The following is a 22,923-nucleotide window of genomic DNA, read 5'->3' as shown; positions in this document are numbered from 1 at the left end:
ATGGCTAAAAGGAGTACTCGAAATAGTACTTCACAGAATTTGACAAATGAGTTGGTGTGTGAGTGTGTGTCTGAGTGTGTGTGTGTGTGTGTGATCACAGCATAGTTTTCATGTACTCTGTCCACACTTGTCTAGCAGAAGCAGAAGCTGTGTTTTGGGGCATCCCCATTAGCTTTGCTTGATTAAGTCATTAAAGTCATCTACCCACTCCTAAGTGGCGGAGCAAAGCTCCTGTCACAAATTATCACAGTCCGCATTGCCGGAGCTATTGTCGAGGGGCTCAGCAGTTACGCAAGCATTACGCTTGCAGTCGAAGGTCACGGTGTGGGTCACGTTATCCAAATAAGCTGGAAATCAGGAATAACACAGTCTGACAGCACACTTGCCGACCAATCACCTCAAGAAGTGTCGGTGTCCCCTGTTAGTTTTCATTTTTAGTTGTCTTTAAGTTATTTTTTTAAATGGGTAAAGTCTCCTGGGCTGCATGCCCTTAGTCCCTTTGTTGGTAATTTACTTGGCTTGTTACTGTTCTTTGATTATTGTGTCATCACAGCAATATTGTTAAGACACTGTGACTGTGCCCTAGATGTGTTGTCTGTAATTTAGGTGTCGGCAAAATACCGTTGTCATGAGTGCTTTAGAGACATAAGAGCTGACAAACATATTGTATGTTTTAAAACGCATTCTCTCCTCCTCTGCTAACCGTTATTGTTTCTGCTTTTTTTCTCTGTCTTCTGTACTCCGTGTTTCTTTTTTTAAACTCACCCTCTTCACCACTTCGCCATCTCTCTTTCTCCCATCATTCATCTCCTTCCATCTCTTTTTTTCTCGCGTCTCTGTCTCCAGGTGGCTATAAAAATAGTGGATAAGACCCAGCTGGACGAGGAGAACCTGAAAAAGATCTTCAGAGAGGTGCAAATCATGAAGTTGCTGAAGCACCCCCACATCATCCGCCTCTACCAGGTACACAGTCACTCTCACCCACAGAGCCTTTTAACACATCTCTGCTCACTTCTTCCACCCGGGACCTGTGGCCAAATGTGAGCAAATAGATGATTGAAGTGTAGAAGAATCCAGATGTTACCAGACATTGTTTTCTGGGGGTGTTGACAGTTCAATTATAAAATGTACCTGAAAAAGTCTCAAAAGTATTGGAGGGTGTGGGGGGAAGTGGGGGGGCAGTACAACTACAACCTTCTGCCCAAAACCTCACTCTAGTGAGACTCGGTGATAGAAATTTAGAGGTGAGAGTTTTGTTTGTTTTCATACTTTTCCAAGTGTATGAGGATTGTAACACCCTACCAGTGTCCCAGCACCTGATCTGAAATAGCCCCCAGCAATTTGAAGGCACGCTTTTTTATCACGTTACCATAAATTTTAACAATCTGATCCTCACACACGCATAGGTTGATCAGTACACTTAAGTACATGGCTGTTTTTGTTCTATTTACATCTTTCTTGTTTGTATGCCAAACCGTGCTTAGTCATTCAGTTATGTAACGCATGAACTGCCCATGACTAGATGTTGGCCTGTGAGAGGGTCTGCAGGTCCTGGTTTTTATCATTTGTTTATATCTTTAGGTGATGGAGACGGAGAGGATGATCTATTTGGTAACAGAGTACGCTAGCGGTGGAGAGATATTCGGTAAGGGAGTCCCCCACTGTCACCTTATAATGTAGATTCTCTGTCGTTGACTTTCTCTTACTTTGATTTTTAAATGTGTCAACATACATAAAACAAAATTGTAATCTAATTACAGAGTGCATCCAGGTCCTGTAAAAGTTATAGATAAACACAGACTGAAACGTTTTGTGTTAAATTCAGGAACTTTTTCCACACACAGTACCGCTGCTTTCACGACTGCACTGTGATCACGTAATGCAGCTGTAGCATTTGGGCTCTGCTACTTTGGAACTCCAAGCTGAATTTAAATGCTGATCTAAGTGGGCTGATATCAGCTATGAATAACTGTGTTATTAAGTAAAATCTTTCTTTTTTTAATAACTTCTTTAAGCTTTTCTCTTTTTTAATATATGTGTAAAAACAGCTAATGGGGAGTAGAAGCATTATCTAACAGTTGAAACTTAATGTGGGGGAAAAAACAAAACTGAAATTCAATGTGTTCAGAGGGGAAAGAGGTTCAGTTTAGTGCTTCACTGCCAGAAAGTCTGATGAAAAAGGTAATGGTGATTAAAAGGGGCCTTTGCTAGCTAGTCTCAGACGTGGGAAGATGCAAGTTTAAGACTAATTGTGTATTTTACTAAACAATGTTAAGTCAGTGTTTGGAAATGCAGATAAATCAAAATAACATTGAAGACCATTAAGGACAACATCGAGATTTTTCTCTTTAATAAACACAAGTTTCTTAACGTCAGTCAAAAGCTTTTATTTTACTTTAATGTTCATGTTGAATGTAAATCAATGTGTTTGATGTGTTTCCAATGTAGCTTTGGTATTAAATGTCCTTTAAAGTGGAATTAAAAAGGTTTTAGAGTCTAATTTATTTAAATCTGCAGACTCTCTGTAATTAAAATGAAAGTTTTTCCTGTAAAAATGAAATGAAATTCCCTCTCTGTGCTTTAAAATCCCAGATCCCACCAAAGCTGTACACTTTAATGTTCACCTGGCCAGTCTTGGGAATTAATTTAAGGACATTTGTAGCACAGGATCTTGTACATGAACAGGTAGACAGTAGAAACACTGTGTTCCCTTCCTAAATCCAGCAATTGTGTTTTGTTTGGATGTACAGACCACCTGGTGGCTCACGGACGAATGGCAGAAAAAGATGCCAGGAAGAAGTTCAAGCAGATCGTGGCAGCGGTTCATTTCTGTCACTGCCGCAGCATTGTCCACAGAGACCTGAAGGCAGAGAATCTGCTACTGGACCACAACCTCAACATCAAAATCGCAGGTGTGTGCGCGCACGTGTGTGTTTGCACTGAAGAGCGAATGGGTGGGTAGGTTAAATTTAGTGGTGGATGTGGATGCAGGCAAGTGTCAGCATGTACTTAGGGAGCATTTTTCTGTTTTGAACAAAATGTTTACTCTGTCAAGGCAACTGGTGAGATTAAATCAACCTCTTGTCTGCCCTGTCAGATTTTGGTTTCAGCAACATGTTTTCTCGAGGCCAGCTATTGAAGACATGGTGTGGCAGCCCTCCCTATGCTGCTCCTGAACTATTTGAGGGAAAGGAGTATGACGGTCCCAAAGTAGATATATGGGTGAGTCGACTTTTAGGTACGCAGAAGGCCCTGCTGGGCTCAAACGTGGGGTGTGGCTAGCTGACTTGAATGTTCCAGGTACGGCTGAATTGAAAAGAAAAAGAAAAACACAGACGACCACATTTCTTAAATAATACACAGAGCTCTGGAAAAAATTAATAAATGAATGGTTTTCAAATTGTTCAAAGTGATGTGCTCACAGCTGTTTTCCCTCTCCTCTGTGTAGAGCTTAGGTGTGGTGTTATACGTGCTGGTGTGCGGCGCCCTGCCCTTTGATGGCAGCACTCTACAAAATTTGCGGGCACGTGTCCTCAGTGGAAAGTTCCGCATCCCTTTCTTCATGTCCACAGGTGGGACTGCAGTCAACTCTTATTCTTCTCCATGTTTTTAATCAGACAAAACAAATTTACCTTTGTTCCGCGTGATGTACTCGGTAAAGACTTTTAACAGCTGCCGCTGAAGTCCAAGCCTGGCCAGCTTTTGATTTTCAAAAGTTTCTTTTGGAAAAAGCATTTTATGTTGTATGAGAGGAAAGAATAAAATTGGACTAACAGAAACTAAATTAATAAATTAATAATTATCTCTTTTTTTGAACAATGCAAATCATTTTAGCCTTTTCTGATCGTTTGTCACCACATGAAAGATTTAGGCTTATTAGTTAAATATTTGAACTATTATACTCTGATATAAATGCATATCATGTATGCTTATGTGTTGTTACAGACTGTGAGTACTTAATTAGACACATGTTAGTACTGGAGCCCAGCAGACGGTTGACCATGGAGCAGATCTGTAAGAACAAGTGGATGAGACAGGGGGACCCAGACCCAGATTTTGACCGGGTGAGACCTTTTTAAAAGAATTTCACAAAGTCATTCTTTCTGTTCTTCGTGTGTGTGTGTGTGTGCGCGCGCTTTTTTCTGTTACAGTTTCAGTATAATATGTTGATTTGGCAAAACTCTTGCCAGAAAGCAGAGTTTTTGCAAAAATGACTCACCCCATCATTTAGTGGCTACTCTGTGTTACACGAATAACATATTTAATTTGCCAGATAATTTGGTTGCACTAAAGATGATTGAAAGCTGAATGAGAATGAACCCCAGAGTTATTAAATATTATGTTAAATATAGTTACTGTCAGGCACCAGTTAAGCTTAACAGCTAGCCTTGAACTAGCCCTCTTTAATCCCTTTGCAAGGAATCATTCATTTAAAGTTACTTTGCATCATTAGGAACTGAATATGCCCATTATCTAAAAATGTTAAACTCATTTATAAAAGTTAAATTTATAGTTCAGCTTTAGATAATGGTTTAACAACATGAAAGAACGTACTTTTTATAAACATTTATAAACATTTATGTCTTTAACTTTGGTAATGGTTAATAAGTAGTTTGTGGTTCATCAAATAAGCCTTTTTATGGATGGTTATAAAAGTGTCACTGGTCTTTGCAACACCTGTTTTTAAGAGATTATACAGATGAGGACAGAATTACTGGCTCCCCTTATTTTGCACACAGAATTAAAGTTATTTCATAAAAACCAAAAACTACCAGGCTCAGAATTATTGTGCACTTACAATAATAATATTAGCGATGACCCAGACTCAGTTTTGCTGCTGACTACACAAGGTTTTCTTTCTGAATCTTCACATATCCTTCTTTCTTTATGATTCCTTCCATCTTGATGAGATTCCCTATTACAGACCAACTGGAGCATCCCCACAGCATAATACTCCCACCATTGTGTTTCACTATGGGGGGAGTAAACGCCCATCTCTATGGGATAAAAGCTCTAGCTTCATGTCATCTGACCAAAGGACCAATCTCCAGCATCCATCCATCCATTCACTTCCGGAGTACCCAGAGGGAATCCATGCAAACACGGGGAGAACATGCAGACTCCACACAGAAAGACCCCAGCCTGATGGTGGAATTGAACTCAGGACGTTCTTGCTGCAACAATGCTAACCACCGTGCTGCCCAATGCGGAATATTTCTCTGTGTTGTCTTTAGCATACTTCAGTCTGACTTCAAGGTGTCTCTAAACAGAAATCAAGTTTTTCTTGATCTGCAAACCAGTTCATTCATTATGTTCAGGATTCTAGAGATTTTCTTGTTTAAGACTACAATTCCAGTCTTGGATAAGCCATTCACGAGTTTCTTTGGCTTCCTACCTCCGCCAGGCTCGTTCTGTACTATGTGGCTGTCGATACTTCTCACTCCAGTTCTTGACACTTGGAAACTCTGTGATACATTTGAATATCCATCTCCTGCTTTGTGAGCGTCATCGGTTCTTTTTCTCAAGTCTAAACTGATTTCCTTTGTTTTCGACATGATACTTTCTCACTGACAGCTCAAACTGTCACTGAAGTTTTTATACTGTGTGTAAATGGGAAAATAACACTCATTTTAACTTTACAAAATGTCATCATGGCAGTGGTTTATGCTCTAGCTCAATAAAATGGTCAGTTTTTAGGGGTGGCTAATAATATAGACCTCGGTTATTTTCTAAAAATAGAAATAATTGATCATTTCTAAAGAAAACTATGATTTTTTTTTTTTTGTTGGTTTTTTTTTAAGGAAAGCCTTTGGAAACATATAGGCAAAAACTAATTTTGTCCTCACCTGTACGTTTGTAAATCACAAGACTGTGAACCTGAAAGCTGTAGTTTATATTCCAGTACTCACCTTTTGGTTTTGGTTTCACTGTCTGTTTGCTTTCACTTGCTGTTAGGTTAGGTTGCGTTCAGGGACCAAATCTACTTGGTTATTTTAGGGGGAAAAACCCACTGGGTTAAGATATACTGATCTTTTGACTTAATGTCAGTATCTGTAGCTGAGCATATGAGGAGGAGTAATGAAAACATGATCACAAACCACAGTGATCGTTAAAAATTCATACTATAATGGATATGTAGTGTTATGGGTGTGGATGTAATCAGAATGCAATTATCATCTCTTTTCAGCTGTAATTACACATAAAATAGTTCACACTTCATTAAATCTTGACTTGTCTTGACTTGTTTAACACAAGCTAATGACATAAATCAACTTAAGTTTTGGCCTCACTAATAAATTGTGAATGCTTTGATCATTATTGTTGTTTAATAGCAGCAATTATTTGCAGTCTGTAAAGCGTTGCCATGTTTTTCCACTCCCTTCCAGTTAATAGCGGAGTGTGAGCAGGTGAAGACGGAGAGAGAGATGGAGCTCATCAACGAGCAAGTGCTCATGGCCATGTGTGAGATGGGCCTGGACCGAGAGCGCACACTTCAGGTGGCGAAAAGTTTCATCTCTACCTTTTTGTTTATTTGTCAAAATAAATAGCACAGCTTATGAATGTCTTGCCTTTTCTTCTTCAGTCTCTACAAACAGATGCATATGATCACTACAGTGCCATCTACAGTCTGCTGGCTGACCGCCTCAAGAAACACAAGACCCTGCGTGTTGCTCAACCCACACTGCGCCCCATTAGCTATCCTCTAAATGCTGTACAGGTGACTCATTACATCAGTGTAGTTTTCTGCAGATTCTGTGTATACAAAATTGTCTTTATATCAACAGATTTTAGGAATAAATTTTAAGCGAGGCACTTGAGCTGTAGATGTAGTAAAGGCGCCTCCTCCATCAGTATATCTTACTGTAGTCCTGGTGTCTGTCCGCTGAATGGTTTTAACCCATATCTGCCAATCACTCTGGGCTAAGAAGATTGTTATCAAATTAGCGCAACCCTTATGACCTCTCTATGTGTGTGTGTGTGTGTGTTTGTGTGTCCCAGCAGACAGACCCACAAGGTAATCCTGTTAGCATAACCGTTCCCCACGTCCAACTCATCAATCCAGAGAACCAGATTGTTGAGGTGAGTTAGCAGTGGAGTCAAGTGGTTGCATCAGCCTGGGAGTAGGTGCGCAGCAGCTTGAAAAGCAAGCTAGAACTAGCTAATTTCTTCATAAACTGCAACAGTGTATATAGTATGATGAGAAATAAGGGGAGTCTCTTTAGACTCTTCAACTGTGTTTTGATTTCAGTTAGTCAGTGCTATGTAGTAAAAATGTGTTCTGTTTTAATAGAAAACACTTATGCATGTTTATATAAACATGGAATGCATTTAAAATGTGAACTTTGTCTTTATTAAGTAACAAATGCACACAAGCATGTAGCACACAGTACCAAAGATCACTTCTGATTACCAAACACTGGCTGTGTGTTTATCTATCGTTCAGCCTGACGGCAGCATGGCTCTGGACAGCGATGAAGGGGAGGAGCCATCTCCTGAGGCCATGGCTCGCTACCTTTCAATGAGGCGGCACACTGTGGGGGTACCAGACCAAAGGTTAGGCATGAACTGACACTGTTTTCACTCACATTATTAGGTATTTGTCTAAAATAGTGCAGCACAATTGCATTCAGATTTGTTGACTGCCAGCTATTTATAGATGAGGTAATATATTTTAGGGTGTGCACATGTGGGTTATTTCAAGCAAATTTAAGTAAGAATGAGGAGCATTAAAGCATAAGTAATTATATTAGCTGCTTTCTCACTAATCTTAAACAATCATCGACTCATTTTATGTCATTTTCTCCGTTTCCCTAACAGGACAGAGATGCAGGAAGATCTCCAGAAGCTGCCACCTGGTTTCCCTCGTGGTGCGCTGCCCCAGCCCCCTTTCATCCCTCTTGCCCCCACTATGGGTCAAATGCACACTCTTATGCCCACACAGAGCCTGCAGCCCACACAGCAGCTGGAATACAAGGTACAGTAAGCTGGGTTAGACCGGATTTCACTTGGTAGCCATCAGCTTACTTTATTTATTTTCCTACTTAATCTGACTTCCTGTGCCTGCTGATCCTCCAGGAGCAATCATTGTTGCAGCCGCCTACCCTCCAACTGCTCAACGGCATGGGGCCTCTGGGTCGAAGAGCTTCCGACGGCGGGGCCAACATTCAGCTACACGCTCAGCTCTTGAAAAGGCCCCGAGGGCCCTCGCCACTTGTCACCAGCCCGGTGAGGATCTGGATTTCTGAATGTAGTCCACCTTGTATGTCGTCCTCCTATGTGCTGAACAGGCGTTGACCAGTAAACTCTTTGCTTCTCTTAGCATCCTATCCCTGCAGTAGCTCCGGTGGATGAGGAGGGTTCAGACGGAGAGCCAGATCAAGAGGCAGTACAGAGGTAACCCACGGTGACGGTTTTTGGTGAAGGGGAATACCGTACAGAGGTGCTGTCTAAATGAGAATCTGTGGAAGTCTCATAACCTGTGACGACAAGTACAAGTACTGAGATCTGGGTCGGCCAAGATATTGAAGTCTAAAGTTTATAGAGGAGGTTTTATAACCAGGTAACTGAATAAAACAAAGTGTAAAAAACCCACATGAATATAGTCATGTAATGACAATTTTATGTTTGACTTAGTTTTTAAAAATAATGTGGAAAAACATTGACATTAGTCTGGGGTAATGATGGGCGCTGGGTTATTTTATGGAGCTGTTGAGTCTAGGTGAGCTCTTCCCAGCCGATCCTCTTCAGACAGCACCTTCTGTAGACCTCGCTGGTGTCCTGGGTTGCTGGGAGTGAGTGCCTCTGGCTGCTCTGCTTTTTTCCCCCCCCAACGGGAGGTGGCCACTCTGCTGCGGTGCTTATCCCATCTTTTCTCTCTCCATTGCGCAAGTGCCTTCTGCCACAGTCCTAAACTGAATCTGCCACCAGACACAGTGCCTCCTATCACTCATACTCTTTGGCCAAGAGCTTTTCTTTCTCTCTCTCATTTCAGTAAGTGCCAAATTATCCTCTGGACCTTTTCACTCTTTCTCACACAGCTTTGCTAACTCTGAAGCTTGCAAAACCAATGAATACTAAATGGCAACCAGTCCAATCCTAAAATTGGAAGGCTGGGGCGTTGCGGGACACCCATAAGCTATAACATCCATCGACCGGTGTAATTTTTTTGTTTACTGTTTTTTGATTGGCTAAGATGATATTAATCATGGCACCTATTGGCAGAAGTGGAAAGGGGTGGGCCTTCCCTCCCCATCTCCATTAGCCAATGAGGACAGAGAGCTGACCAGCGCTGCTTCCTGTCTCCCACCCTCACCCCCGTCCTCCCCCCCTCCCTGCGGCCCAGGTACCTGGCGAACCGCTCCAAGCGGCACACGACGCACACGCTCATGAGCACATCGCATGGCGAGCCCTCGGCAGAGTCACAGCGGCCCCAAGGCCCCCGTCAGCGGGTGGGCTGGGTCCCCGACACACACACCCGGTGAGGGGACACACCCACTCCGAGCTCTCTATGCACAGACACACACAAACACTGAGACCCATTAAATGAATGGAAAGTTAAGCCCAATTCTTTCTCACACACTGTCACACACACATTCTCATCACTTGCAAACACATCACAAACAACACAAAGGATGTGATCCATACCCACCAATGGAGAGTGATGGTAGAGATGGAGTTTCTGACACAGGGCGCAAATGCTGTATCTTCACATCACCAGTAAACCAGGATTTAGTAGAACTCTTTCATTTTCACAAACCTGGGGGAAGACAGAGATTTTACCAGATGTTTTTTTGTTTTGTTTTTTGGAGGTTTTTGGAGGGTTTTTTTTGGAGGTATGAACAACATCTCAGAGCTAAATCACTACATTTGTACATTTTCTCTGCAATAGCAGCCATATTTTACTGTTGTCATGCTGGCAGTTTTAACTGTTGTCCCTTATAGGTGTCATTATCCTCCCCCTCAGCTCAGCAAAACTGAGTGTACTTTTCTACCAAGGCAGCCTAACCTTGGGTTTAAAATGGGGCTATAGATGGGTAAAAGTTGAATTTTAAAGAACGCATGTTCTGTTCAGCTGTATTTTTGTCTTTCTTTTTTATGAATATGAATTTCTTGATGACAGACACAGCTGCTTTATCCAATCCCATCAAATGATCTGTATTGTCTAAGCTCTGTACAGAAAAATAACTATATCAGTGTTCAGCTGAAGAGGGGACTTACTGTCATGCACCAATCAGCCACAACATTAAACCCCCACCTCCCAATAGGGTAGGGCTTCCTTCTGCAGGGAAAACAACAGGTCAGCATCTTGGATTATTCTTTGTGCTCCTTGAGCTTCCTTGAGTGTGTTGTCCTTCTTAGGGAGTACCATTGTAACACTGGGTATGTGTGTGGTCTGTTTAGGTGGTTTGGGTGTATGAGATTAAAACCCACTGCAAAAATAAAAACAAATCATCCTAGTAAGATGTTTAATTCCCTTCACCTGTCAGAGGTTTTGATGCTGTGGCTGATTGGTGTATATATATCATCAGTGTTGACCTTAGATAACCTGGCATGAAGATCATCTAATGTAACCAGGCTTACATGGCATGATTTACAGGAAAGGTGAAATTTCGAGGTTTCCTTTGACACATAAGTTCGGGCTCCTTACGCTTTTTACACACTGGACTACGCCTCCATGACAACACCTGAATATGACCATGTTGTGCAGGTTTAAAGTGCTCACATGTCTGTTTCTGTGTCTTATCTCTGTCTGTATGGCTGAATGCGTGTGTCCAATGGTGTACCTATGGTATCTGTCGTGTTACGTCTCGTGTATATGTGTGTGCGTGCACGTGTGTATTTGTGTACACACTTGTCTGTGTCTGCTCCCCATGGCCCCCTTTTCAGATCCAGCTATAAGGACTGTAACACCCTTCATCTGCCCATGGAGCGCTTCTCTCCTGTCAGACGGTTCTCTGACGGGGCTGCCACCATTCAGGCCTTCAAGGCTCACCTAGAGAACAGCAGCCTCATTAAGCAACTCAAGCAGGTACATCACCTTACTTGTACACTTTTAGAGCCATTAACTTGTTTACATCCTTATATTTGTGCGGGAGTTAAAAATATATGGCTTACTTTTACTTTTTAACCAGTTAGAAAACAATCACATTCAAAGATTAAGGATTTTCAGTGAAACCGTATCACTGTTCTTGCTTGGCTAAACAAATCACTGTTTTCCCCTTAGGGTTGATATTATATATATCTATATATCTATATCTCTATATTGTATGCAAAACATGGTTCCCAGAGCAACAGTGCAGAACAGGAAATAGTTTGCAGTCGCTCTGATGCAAGTTTGAATCGCTGGCGAGTACAAACAGATCCCTGACACTGTAAATATGTGCTTTGTTAGCAGTGGAGGACTCTGATGCGATGCATTCAGTCAGATAGTCTTGGCAAGTCATCCATGGGATCTGAACACTGTTGTGACTCCTTGTTGGGAGGACTGTTACTGCACTTATGCTAACTTAATTTCAGTAATCATCAAACCTGAAGTCTGACATTTGCTTCACATCACCTGTCTGTTCTTGCTTCATGTTTTTGGATGGCGCCCCCCCCCCCCCCCCCCCCCCCCCCACACACACACACACACACACACACACACACAGAGTAGCACAACAATAGACTATCACAATCAAGCAAGACTCATTTAAAAAACGCACACACATATTTTTTTTTAACTTGAATTTCTTGTAACATCTGCCTTTTTGCTTTTATGTGCATCACATGGCCAAATCTGTTTGACATGTTTGCACAGGCTGCTGTGATAATGTGCAACAGCTTCATTTTATTGTTTGGTCTTCACACCACTAAGTGTGCGGGGATTCCTGTTAGCCAACTAAAGGTTTTTCTTAAAAGAAAAACAATGTTGGATCCACTGCATCAGCTTTTCTTAAAATGAGACCAAACTGAATCTCTGACCTGACAAAACCCACAACTTTTCTTGAGATGTCGCATCATTTTCAGCAATCCCACAATGAGATTACCTCACCCACTAGGAGGCGTAGGTGGGGAAAGAGATAATGATCAGAATCGGTGGGCGCTTCATGTTGAGCATTCAGGATTAATATTGCTTAGAATAGAGGCACATACATGACCTATGCCTGGGAAAGCACCCGTAAAACTAGATTACAGTAAATTACGTCTCTCTTCGTTGGTCATAAAAGCTGAAACTGAAAAAGCTGGTGTTATCAGGAGGTTGTACTTAAGAAACACTTGGAAAATGTGGTATTTTTGCAACACAATTAATCTTATTAGCTAAATGTGATTGGTATCATTAAACACAGGGTGATCTTAATTATATGAGCACACCTGTGGCAAACAAATCTGAGGTGAAACTGTTGAATGGTTTGGATTTTTGGATTTTTGTTCTAATTACTGGCAAGACTGGTAATTGTTCAAACCTGAGAGCGTGTAGAGTGTGGATACTTGTAATTTTGTGCCTTGTTAGCATGTGTATTAAACACCCTGGGTGCGCGTCTGTGTTTCCAATAGGAGTGTGAGCAGCTCCAGAAAATGTATGCTATCCAGCAGGATGAGAAACTCCTGGAGCACACCCAGCAGCAGCATATCCTGTACCAGCAAGAGCAACAAATCCTCCACCAGCAAATCCAGGTATGTGAAGCTAATGATATGAAGCACTGTGTCTTCACATCAACTTGGGCCACGTTATGAAACTCTTAAGTGGACCTGTTGTGCTCATGTTTAATATGAGCATCCGCCACTGTATTATTATTGTATTCTACTAATTTACTCAGAAAAGGGAGAATTATGTTTTGATTATTGCTGCAATGAGACCTGGGCGTACTGCACTCAATTACTGATGCTCCTGGAAACAAAAGTTGCTTATCTTGTTGAAGGAGAAACACATGTGAGATGAAACTTTATTGATCTGGATCACCTTAGACTTGGCTGCAGTGCATTGTAGCTTCATTTTACTTAATGTGTTTTTTTTGGAGGCATGAGAAGTGTACATGCGTGTTATGCTTTGTCATGTTATGTAGTCTGCCCTGTGAGCCATAATCTGGTTATTTGTCTTTACTTGCAGGGTCTGTCTTTAGGCCATGGAGAAAGCCAGCCCAGTCACCTAACCCACCAGCTTCAGAGGTACACACACACACATTACTCATCAGCTATTGAACGGTGAACAATGAACCTGATACCGTGGTGCAGCGCTATCGACTGAAGTGTTACATCACTGTCGTATCTCTCTCTTCTCCTCTCCTACTCTGTCCTGTCCTCCCTCAGGTTGCGTATCCAGCCCTCTAGCCCTCCGCCAACACAGCCCAGCAACCACCTCTTCAGACAGCCCAATCAGAGTTCTCCGCCTGGCTCTGCAGGAATAATGCAAGGGCACGGTTAGTAATACTACCGCCGGAGTGCTTAAATGCTTTAGTAGGTGATGTGACTGTACAGAAATGCAGTGATTAAACTGTAAATATAAAACTAACTGGCTTATTCACAGCTCGCTATATATTTATTAGAACATCTATTTTAACATAGAAAGAAAAACCTAATAATCAGCATATTGCATTTCTGATTCAACACATGGTAGTTTGCATCCCAGTGTGCGTAGACTTCAACAAGTAATTATTCTGACTCACTAAAAGATCCAGATCTTCCACATACATTGACATCATTTGTTTTATCCAGATAAAACAAACAATCTCATTCGGAATCTTTAAGTCACTTTGCACTCAAAGCTACGTGGCTAGACACAGTGAAATATTGTTCATGTAGTCTCTGTGCATGAGTGTGATGTTGATCTTAACATATTATACTGCAGGGGTGGGCAACTCCAGCCCTCGAGGGCTGGTGTCCTTCAGGTTTTAGATGTGCCCTTGATCCAACACAGCTGATTCAAATGGCTAAATGACCTCCTCAAGAGGAGGAGAAGTTCTCCAGAGTGTTGGTAACGAACTAATCATGTGACTCAGGTGTGTTGACCCAGGGTGATATATAAAACCTGCAGGACACCAGCCCTCGAAGCCTGGAGTTGCCCACCTGGAGTTATAGTGTGTTAATTTAAACTTGTAATTGCAATCAAAGTATGAATATCTGCACAATACAAACTGATTTCCAATTCTCAGTTCCATGCATTTAACTCGTGACACGACCTGAACGAATAGTGTACAATTTTAATATGGTGTCCGATTGTAAACACTCGTTCGTCAGTATTAATGTAACAGTAAGAGAAAGTTTCCTAATTACATTAAATCTATGCCTGCCTTCAGTGGACACAAGAAGACTTTAGATGCTACAGAGGTCAAATGTTAAATGTTATAGTCACAATTCATACTTTATAAGTTAATTAAAATACGGTTTGGGTTTTGCTGTGCAGCTAAAGAGCAGATATTTAATTTAAAAACAAAGCTCTTTATTCATTTCTGGCTTTTGTTCTCTGTACAATAGCACTGCCATGTTCGTTTGTGTGTTCTGAATAATGCAGTAGAAAGCATATAGCTTATGCTGACTCAATGAAAATGTTTCCTCAGGGACAGCAGGTGAGTAAACACCTCAGTCGTCAAGAACAAAATAACATGTGATTAGCGTGATAGGTTAACAGCTGTTTTTATTTTCTCGTTGTGTCATTTGCAGTTTCCAGCTGAAAAGTCTTAAGAGAATTTATTTATTCTATTTAGTTGTATTTTTTATTTTTGGAAATTTTTGCTCAGCTTAAATTTATAAAAAATTTTGATGATTTTGCTCTCATCATTTTCCCCTTCTCTCTCTCTCGTTCTCTTTCAGGTCAATCATCAGTGCAGTACCAACATGGCGCTCCAGCCATGTACCAGGGCCAGAGTGGCAGCCCGCCTCCCACGGGCCTTCCTCGAGTGTCTCTGCAAACCAATCCGCAAGCAGCATCTGCCCGCCCCACTGTCCCATTGGCACAGGGTGTACCTCAACAACAGCAGGTGACTGCAAAGAGCCAATCAAATGTGGGGTTTTTTGTCTTCTGAGGAATTCCCTCTAATTCAAAGGTGTCAAACATGAGGCCCAGGGGCCATAATTGGCCTGACAAAGACTTCAGTCCGGCCCACTGGATGGCATTGTAAAATGTAAAGGAGTGCACCAGTGCCATTCATACTATACCAAAGTAGCTGGGTAACAGTTAAACTGTTAAATGACAGAAACACTGTTTTATAACTGCAGGAATGTCTGAGCAGTGAGCTACCAGAACATTTTCACTAATCTGACACGTTTATTATACAGAAAAACTGAGACGTGCTGTTAAAAATTGCAATTCTGCTTCAACTGGTTTGACCCACTTAAGGTCAAAGTGGGTTGAACATGGCCCACGATGTAAAGAGTTTGGAATCCCTCCTATAACCGAATCAAACATAATATCTGACTTTTTTTAAAATTTTGCTGTCACGAGCTAGAATGTATTTAATTAGTCGTGAAGCGATGCTGCAGTCACTAACGAACACCATCCTTTGTTGTGCAGGTGACCATTCAGGTGCAGGAGGTGGAGCTGGGAGGTGGGGCACAGAGGCAGAGCAACTTTCTGTCCACGCCAGGCGGACACAGAGTCCTCGGGAAGCAGCTCAGCGCAGACAACGCCGAGTCGCACAGGTGACGCTCGCATCATGTCACCACAACCCCCCCCCCCTCCCCTGATGGTCGCCAGCAATGGACTGTTTCTGTGTCCTCCTCTTTGCCTTTTAGTTAGATTGCATGAACTCACCACTCTCCCTCTCTCACATTCATTGCATTGTTTTTTTGTTTTGTTTTTTTCTCACTGTATGCTTCTCATTTTTTTGTTTTTGTTGTGTTTTCATTGCTTCCATATTAAATGATTTTTCTACAACTGTATTTTGAAAACTCGTTGCTCTGGACATTGTTCGTAAAAGAGCAGACGTAAGAATTATAACTTTGTTTGAAATGTGTTTAAAATGACTGTAAATCCCTCATCGTCTGTGCTGAGTGGACAGCAACAACAAACTCTCCACTCAGCTCAGTGTATCTGGGTGAGTTTCTGCATGTAAACAGAGCATCAACTCGAGTAGGAGGTCAGTCAAACCTGTGACCACCACCCCTGACTTCATTATCCCATAACTGCCCCTTGTAGCCAGGACTACCTTCACTGAGTGAGCATGTTACAATCTTGAAGTTGCAATCTTTATTAAAAAGCATCCTTTGGAAATATGTTACACCTCTCAGTGAATACTTGAACCTGGAGCAGCGTGTGATGTGTGTTCTAGGCTGTCTCTGTGGATCTTTAGCAGATTGGTGGACGTTAGGTGATGTGTTTGCTGTGTATACAGAGGATTGGGAGTACATTGTTGTTAGACAGCAGGTAGGTAATTACTGTGTGTGTTCCCTCCTGTTTAGCCGCAGCCTTGGCCGCTTCACATCGGGCTACGACCAGGCCCAGTTCAATCCCCACCTCTACTCTGGCGACGCTGCCTCCCGAGGCGCCTCAGGCGTGGTGGGGTCCTACAGCCCCTACCTGCAGGGAGCCTCCCTTAAAGTTCCCGGCCTGGAGGGTTACCAGACCGGGGCGGTGGGGACCAACAACTACGGAGCCCCTTCCACACTACAGCAGGCTCTCCTCTCCCCGACTCCTTTGGACTACCGCCCCCCTCAGCAGCACGTCACTCCCACCCTGCAGGGCCTCCTGTCTCCCCGCCACTCTTTAACAGGACACGCCGATCCCAGACTGCCCCCACAGGACCTGGCTGCCCTGCTGAAAAGGCAGAGCCCCCGGCCATGTCCGGCACCCCCGACACCATCCAGCGGTGCGCCACAAGAGTATGGAGATATGCTGCTTCTCCGCCAGCTAGGCCCAGGAGAAAGCTTGGAACCACAGGCACCTCAGGGTGCCTCTGGAGGGCAACACTACCACCACCTCCTTCAGATCAGACCCCCGGAGGTCCAGCAACAGCAGCAGGCACCGTGCCCCAGCTTACCTCACTCAGAGAGCATGGAGGAGGACGAGGTACCGGCTAGCTACCATCACCCACACGAAGGCCTTCTTGCCAAGACAGGAGAAGGACATGAGCTCCTGGGGCCTCCCCGAGGAGGCACCCCACCCTACACCTCCCCTACACACAGGCATGGTGGCTACATAAGAACTGGCACAGGTAACAGAGGTGAGACCTTACCCCAATTTCAATGCTTTCTCCAAAGATCTGGAATCCAGTGTCTGTCTTAACTGGAATATTTTTTTCCCGCCTTTAAATTCATGTTCTTTTCCTGTATGTTAAAGCCACGAGGTAAACCTGTACAAATATGTCCTTTTCAGAGTCTGAGCATGTGGAGTGCAGGCCTCAAGGACAGGCCATGGAAGTGCCTGATCATAATGGTGTGGGCTACTCGCGAGGCCCCCAGGGGGAGGTTTACAGATCCAGAGGACAGCTGCAGCGCCACCACACCATCCAGACTTGTGATGATGCTTATGTGAGTCAAACACTGCTGCTATGGTTACACACTACATTGATCACTAAGTGTGGGTTCTAGTAGGTTTTTGGGGGTGTTTTTGTTGTTGTTGGGGCTTCTTTTTTTTTTACATTTACATCAGCTTCCAACTAGGTAAAATAAAAACAATTCAGTGTTAAATTCCATCCTGTTGTTTTGGTGGGTCATGGAAAAGGGCTGGCAGAAACAATCACATTTGTATGTCATTTTAATATTGGCTCGATGTCCTTTTGGAGGATATGGGATCTTAGCTCACTTTCTCTGCCAGTGCAGTGCTGGAGAACACCCACTTAGCAGAACGAAGAAAGCGTATGTTTGTTTGTATGACTAAATGAACTAAGAGGGCATCAACACACTGCAAGGATGCTCACAACATCCAAATTCTGACTCACTGTTTCCGCTAGAAGCCGTTTATTAAACACGATTCATTTTTCCTGCCTCTAAACTGTCGTTCGCTTCCTGTTCCAGGATCAGGCAGACCCCATGTCTGGGATGAGCTTGCTGGCTGGGAAGGCGCTAAGCTCCGCTCGCATGTCGGACATTCTCAGCCAGACATCGCTGACAGGAAGCCAGCAGCTACACCAGCGGGAAGAATCGGGTCAGTATGAGACCTGTAGTTACCCCAAAAACAGTATTCTCTGTTTCCTCATCAGTTAAAGATTTGTGTTTCCCATGCAGTGTGCGACGTTGAAGGGGAGCTCCATGCGGCAGCCTGCTATCCCTCCTCCTGCACCAGTGACATGCTCCTTAGCTACAAGCCCCCTGACCTGCAGTACAGCATGGAGCAGGCTGGGGTCTAGCACAGGTACACACAGTGAATGTGAAGTCAACCTTAAAGTCTGTGTGAAGCCTCAAACATCACTTCTTTAATCTTAAATACTTGATAACAACTGATGTAGATTTTGGTATATCAGCAGCAAAATGATTGAGGACATTGTTTCTTGTTTCCCTCTGTCTTCCTGCAGGAAGCGGTGTATCCTGTGTCCATCGGTCCATATCAGCCATCCTGAGTTGTGTTGACTTGAGTTGTGCAGCATCACGCCAAACCATCGTCGTCTGCCCAAGCAGGGGTGCTTCTGTGTCCATCTGTCTGTCTCCATCTGTCCCCTGGGAGGGCAGTTTGCGCGAGAGAGGGTGTGGGTGTATGTGGTGGGTGGGTGTAGACATTAGAGGGGTGAGGGTCTCAGGTGGAGCCTCGGGGTTCAAAGGTCAAAGTGCCAGCATTTTCTGCACAGACATCCAGCATTCATTCCCGCAGGTCGTCTCCTCTTCGCAGCTCCCGCCGTGGGTAGACTGGGGCTCCGCTCTTCCCTTTTTCATCTCGACCCCACCCGCCTTTCCCCTCTTCCCCCCTATCTACAAATCTGGCCCGCCCAGCTCACCCCACACCCACCTTGTAGCCGCCTGACCCAAACCTCCCCTTTTCTCTGTCGGCATACTTCATTATGTGCCTCACTGGCCGATGCATCGATACAGTAATACTTGCAAGAACGTCGAGTTCAGCGACACAAAGAAACGTCCACACTGCTGCCACAAACCCAAAGTATTCACATTAGGTGCGACTGCGTGTGTGTGTGTGTTTGTGTGTGTGAATGAATGAGAGGGGTGAGCCGAGGGTGTCTATGAATTTCAGTCTGCTCCTCCCCTCTCCCCTCTCCTCCTGCTGTCCTGCAGCAGATCATTCCAGAGCGGGCTGAAACCTCAGTGGTGGCCGCCCCCTCACCCGGCCAGGCGGCGGGCGTTTTGGGTCAGGCTCCCAAATGGGCAACAAAAGCGCTCTATCCAAAGATGGAGCTCAGTGACATCGCACAGGACAAACCAGCTCTAATTGTTTTGTTATTTTTCTGGCTTCATTTCTTCTATTGTTTTACTTTTTGTTTCTTTTTTTAAATTTTATTTTATTTTAAAATTCATTTTTACAGCTAATGTCCACGTTGGCATTATGTTCGATATTGTTACTCTTATTGTTATTACTGTTTTTCTGTAAAAGAAGTTTTACTATGATGATTGTTATCATTATTATTATTATTATTATTATTATTAAAGGAAACGGTTCTGTGTTACAAGGAATACAAACTTTGTTCTTTGACTTAAGTAATTCAGCACTTTCGGTTCCAGCTTTCCTCCGTCAGCTTCCACCCTTCATCGCGGTTCCTCGCTCTCTGCCATACTGTCAGCTTGGTTTTCAATCCAGCCTCCCAATCCCCTCCAACCTCTAAACTTTCCCCACTTTGTGTTCCCCCCCCCTCCTCCCCCCACGTCAGTGACAGTGTATTGCATTGTGGGTAGTTTTACCAGACATTTTGCTCCTTTCCTTGTACAGTGATGCCATGTATAGAACGCTATTGCAAATTTCTGTATCTAAACTTTAGTTTCTGTTCTGTTTTTGTTTTTAGATGATGTTGGGGAGGCTTTATTTTTCTTCTTTTTTAAAAAAGTATATTGGTATTGTTTATCATTTGTATTTGTATTTTTTTTTTTGATGTCTTGAGAAAAAATGTTTTCTTCTTGTTTTATGAATCTTGAGATTTCTAGCCAAAAGAGGACAGAGAGAAGAGAGACGGTGCTCTTCCTGCGTCGTTAAAAAAAGCGATTGCTCTTATTTGTTTTAATGTTATTATGATATCGAGACACTTGAATAAGAGGAGAGTAATTATTTTGTGTTGCTTTTTAAAGTATCATTTCAATCGATGTTGTTGTGACTGTCATTCTCGTTGATGTTGGGGGGCCTGTTTTCTGTTAACGGGCTAGTTGTGGCAGGCTTTACAGGGTCAGGCTTTCGGGCTTTTGTCTGGGTTGGTTCGGGTGCTACTTGACTTGATGCTCTTAAAGGAAAAACAAAACAAACTACAAAAAAGACAAAAAAATGAGGGAATATCTTGTAAAATAGCTGACATATCATCCAAAAAAGAAACATCACAAGTGTGGTCACGGATAAACCCACTTCTATTTCTCCCTCTTGCTGCCCTACCTACCAGTCTGCTGTGATCCTCCCCGCCATCTTTTACTATGTCGGCTTCTGATCAGACGGCGCCTTACAGACTTGGCCCCCTCCTCCCAGGCTAACAATGTTACCACCAAGGATGACACTGCAGCTGCGGCTCACCCCCCACACGTTCCCCTCTTTTGGATTCATTTGTGATTTTGTTTCACTCTAACCCCGGGTGGAGGTGATGGCTGCATGAACAGTTTGGATACACCTGGACATCCCTCCGAACTGTAAAAGGGAAAATGTATAAGGAGGTAACCATAGGAATGAATTATTTGGATTCTCCAAAAAAAAAGGAAAGGTGTGGTCAGAGCTGAGCTGGGAAGGGTACGCCCACCTTTACGCTAGTCTCCCAAGGTGCGTGCCCTGCAGCACACTGGGGACCACAGCAGAGGACTGCACCTCCCTTTTCTTCCTCTTTGTTTTTCAAATTTGGTTTGTTCTGTATCTATCCTCTCATAAATCAATACTCAATATTGGGCCAGCAAGTGGACTGCGGCGCAAAACAATCGAGCTCCACTTGTGTGCTTGTACAAGGGAGACGCCGCAGAACATTGCTGCGCTGGTCTCCATATTGTACGCTATATACGCTCGAGAACTGTAGGTGGTGTCATGCAGCGCTTGCGCTTTCCATTTGCAGCATGTCACTTCCTGTTTACTGACATTCGCTTTTATTCAGGCCCGCGGTTCCTTCTTAGCAGTTGTATCTCTAAAACAAAGTGTACACACAGATGTGAACAGGGAAGCTGATGTGCATGCTGTTCCTTCCAAACCGTGTTTTAATTGGACAGAAGACAACCTTCCAATCTAACTCGAGAGTTTCCTCCAGATCTCAGTCGTTCCTCTTTCAGATCTGACCTCCTGTTATTTTTGTTTTTTTCCTCATTGTTTACACCAAGCCAAAATCAAGAACTGAAGGGGAAAGGATTGAGTATGGAAAAGGGAAATAATGGGGATGGAAGATGCATCTCTCGTCCCATTGGCTGGACAAGAGACGCAACTCCAGAAGTTCCTCTTGTTGTTTGCGTTGTGTCCAGTTCCAGAGCTGTATGTAAAGGTCGAGGGGGAGCACACTGGAATGGAAAGCACAGCACTGAGCTGAATCGCACACATCTGCCTGATCAGAATGATCTTTCCTCTTTTTTGTTTTATTTTAATTTGTGTATCAACTCTTCCATCCCTGACTTCCATCTTCTCTCTCCATCCCAGCAAGCCAGCTCTCTGCTCCACTCCTGTTTCTTAGGTTCATTTTGTTTTCTATTGGTTCTTTTTTTGTCTACTTTTTTGTTGTTTTTATTTTTCTTTTTTGTTGAGTACAAAAATACTAAAGTGCAACAACAATGATTAAAAAGAATATCAACCAAACTGAGATGAATAAATAAATATATATAAATAAAGAAATAATTTAAAAAGGTTGACCAGTGTGTCTTTGTTGTACCTGCTCGCACGAAACTTGTGAATCAAGTGAAATTTCTTGTGCCCGAATTACAACATCGTGACTGTAGGGTCAAGAGTGATTTGGCCAAACGTTGACATGACCAGACAAGGTTTGAAGACACTCTAGTGTAGGCTGCACACTCAGTTTCTTCCTACTAATATTTTTCATGCACTACATAGTTCTTGTTCCTCAAGGACATCCCTGTTACTCCTCACAGCTTGATGCCGCCATTGTGCTTCACTGTAGGGAGGGCATTAGCAGAGCAGTGCAGTTTGGCTCTAGCACAAAGTAGACTGTCTATTTTTATCCAAGAGAGGCCTACTCCTCCATATGCAGCTGATTAAGTGTAACTGAGACAGCCATCTTCACCACTGTGTCTTTGGGCTGCTGAGGGCTGAAGCTGTGTCAAAGGGACGATGGGGTTCTTGGTCTCCTCCCTTACCAAGGCCTTAATTGCAAAAGCTACTCAACCCTATTAAGAGATCTGCTAGTTCCAAATTTCTGTCAGTTTTGTCAGTTGTTGAAGGGATTTCAGTGAGACCGTGGAACAAGACTTTTGATTGACCTCAATTGAAACTGGTATTCCACACACACACTATTTAGAGTGGTGGGATGCTGCTGACCTCAGCTGAGGATTTAGTCAAGTGGTGGAAAGAACACTTTGAGGACCTCCTCAATCCTATAGTCACGCCTTCTATCATTAAAGCAGAGTCTGGGGAGGAAGGGGATGACTCACCCATCACTGATGTGGTTACTGCACAGTGGCAGGGCCCCTGGGTTGGTCTTGGAACACCGGACCAGTTCTTTATCCTCTCAAGAATATTTGAGGGTGTGTGGGAGTTTGTCCAGCAAGTCTACATGTGTTTCTGTGGACCTGGACAAGTTATTTGACTAGGTCCCTCAGGGTATAATGGGGGGAGTTGCTTTGACAGACTGATAGGGGCGGCGTCCGCAATAATGTGGATGCTGAACTGATATGTTATATTGAAACGAGAGCTGAGCATAAAAACAAAACTGTCAAAATACCAGTCGGTCT

General features: G+C 43.3%; 1 protein-coding gene across 4 annotated transcripts in view; it reads left to right on the top strand.

The window, feature by feature from the left end:
* sik3 (SIK family kinase 3) overlaps nt 1–21,867 on the top strand; it is a 39,738-nt gene extending 17,871 nt beyond the window's left edge. Inside the window, exons 2-26 of one of the 4 annotated variants that reach the window (XM_080888952.1) lie at nt 847–963; nt 1,582–1,645; nt 2,751–2,912; nt 3,098–3,222; nt 3,449–3,572; nt 3,946–4,064; nt 6,387–6,497; nt 6,584–6,718; nt 7,000–7,080; nt 7,445–7,554; nt 7,819–7,975; nt 8,077–8,226; nt 8,321–8,394; nt 9,344–9,478; nt 10,888–11,029; nt 12,535–12,654; nt 13,088–13,146; nt 13,288–13,397; nt 14,788–14,954; nt 15,488–15,615; nt 16,375–17,135; nt 17,288–17,442; nt 17,929–18,058; nt 18,139–18,265; nt 18,426–21,867. In XM_080888952.1, the coding sequence (XP_080745078.1) occupies nt 847–963; nt 1,582–1,645; nt 2,751–2,912; nt 3,098–3,222; nt 3,449–3,572; nt 3,946–4,064; nt 6,387–6,497; nt 6,584–6,718; nt 7,000–7,080; nt 7,445–7,554; nt 7,819–7,975; nt 8,077–8,226; nt 8,321–8,394; nt 9,344–9,478; nt 10,888–11,029; nt 12,535–12,654; nt 13,088–13,146; nt 13,288–13,397; nt 14,788–14,954; nt 15,488–15,615; nt 16,375–17,135; nt 17,288–17,442; nt 17,929–18,058; nt 18,139–18,260 (3,558 nt within the window). In that variant the 3' untranslated portion in view covers nt 18,261–18,265; nt 18,426–21,867. The remainder of the gene's footprint in view (nt 1–846; nt 964–1,581; nt 1,646–2,750; nt 2,913–3,097; nt 3,223–3,448; nt 3,573–3,945; nt 4,065–6,386; nt 6,498–6,583; nt 6,719–6,999; nt 7,081–7,444; nt 7,555–7,818; nt 7,976–8,076; nt 8,227–8,320; nt 8,395–9,343; nt 9,479–10,887; nt 11,030–12,534; nt 12,655–13,087; nt 13,147–13,287; nt 13,398–14,787; nt 14,955–15,487; nt 15,616–16,374; nt 17,136–17,287; nt 17,443–17,928; nt 18,059–18,138; nt 18,266–18,425) is intronic. The other 3 variants (XM_080888951.1, XM_080888950.1, XM_080888953.1) reach the window with 3 other exon arrangements.
* Nucleotides 21,868–22,923: the final 1,056 nt, after the last annotated feature.

This window comes from Rhamphochromis sp. 'chilingali' (genome assembly GCF_963969265.1).
Source record: "Rhamphochromis sp. 'chilingali' genome assembly, chromosome: 8".
Lineage (NCBI taxonomy): Eukaryota > Metazoa > Chordata > Actinopteri > Cichliformes > Cichlidae > Rhamphochromis > Rhamphochromis sp. 'chilingali'.
This window is presented reverse-complemented; position numbering and strand designations above follow the sequence as displayed.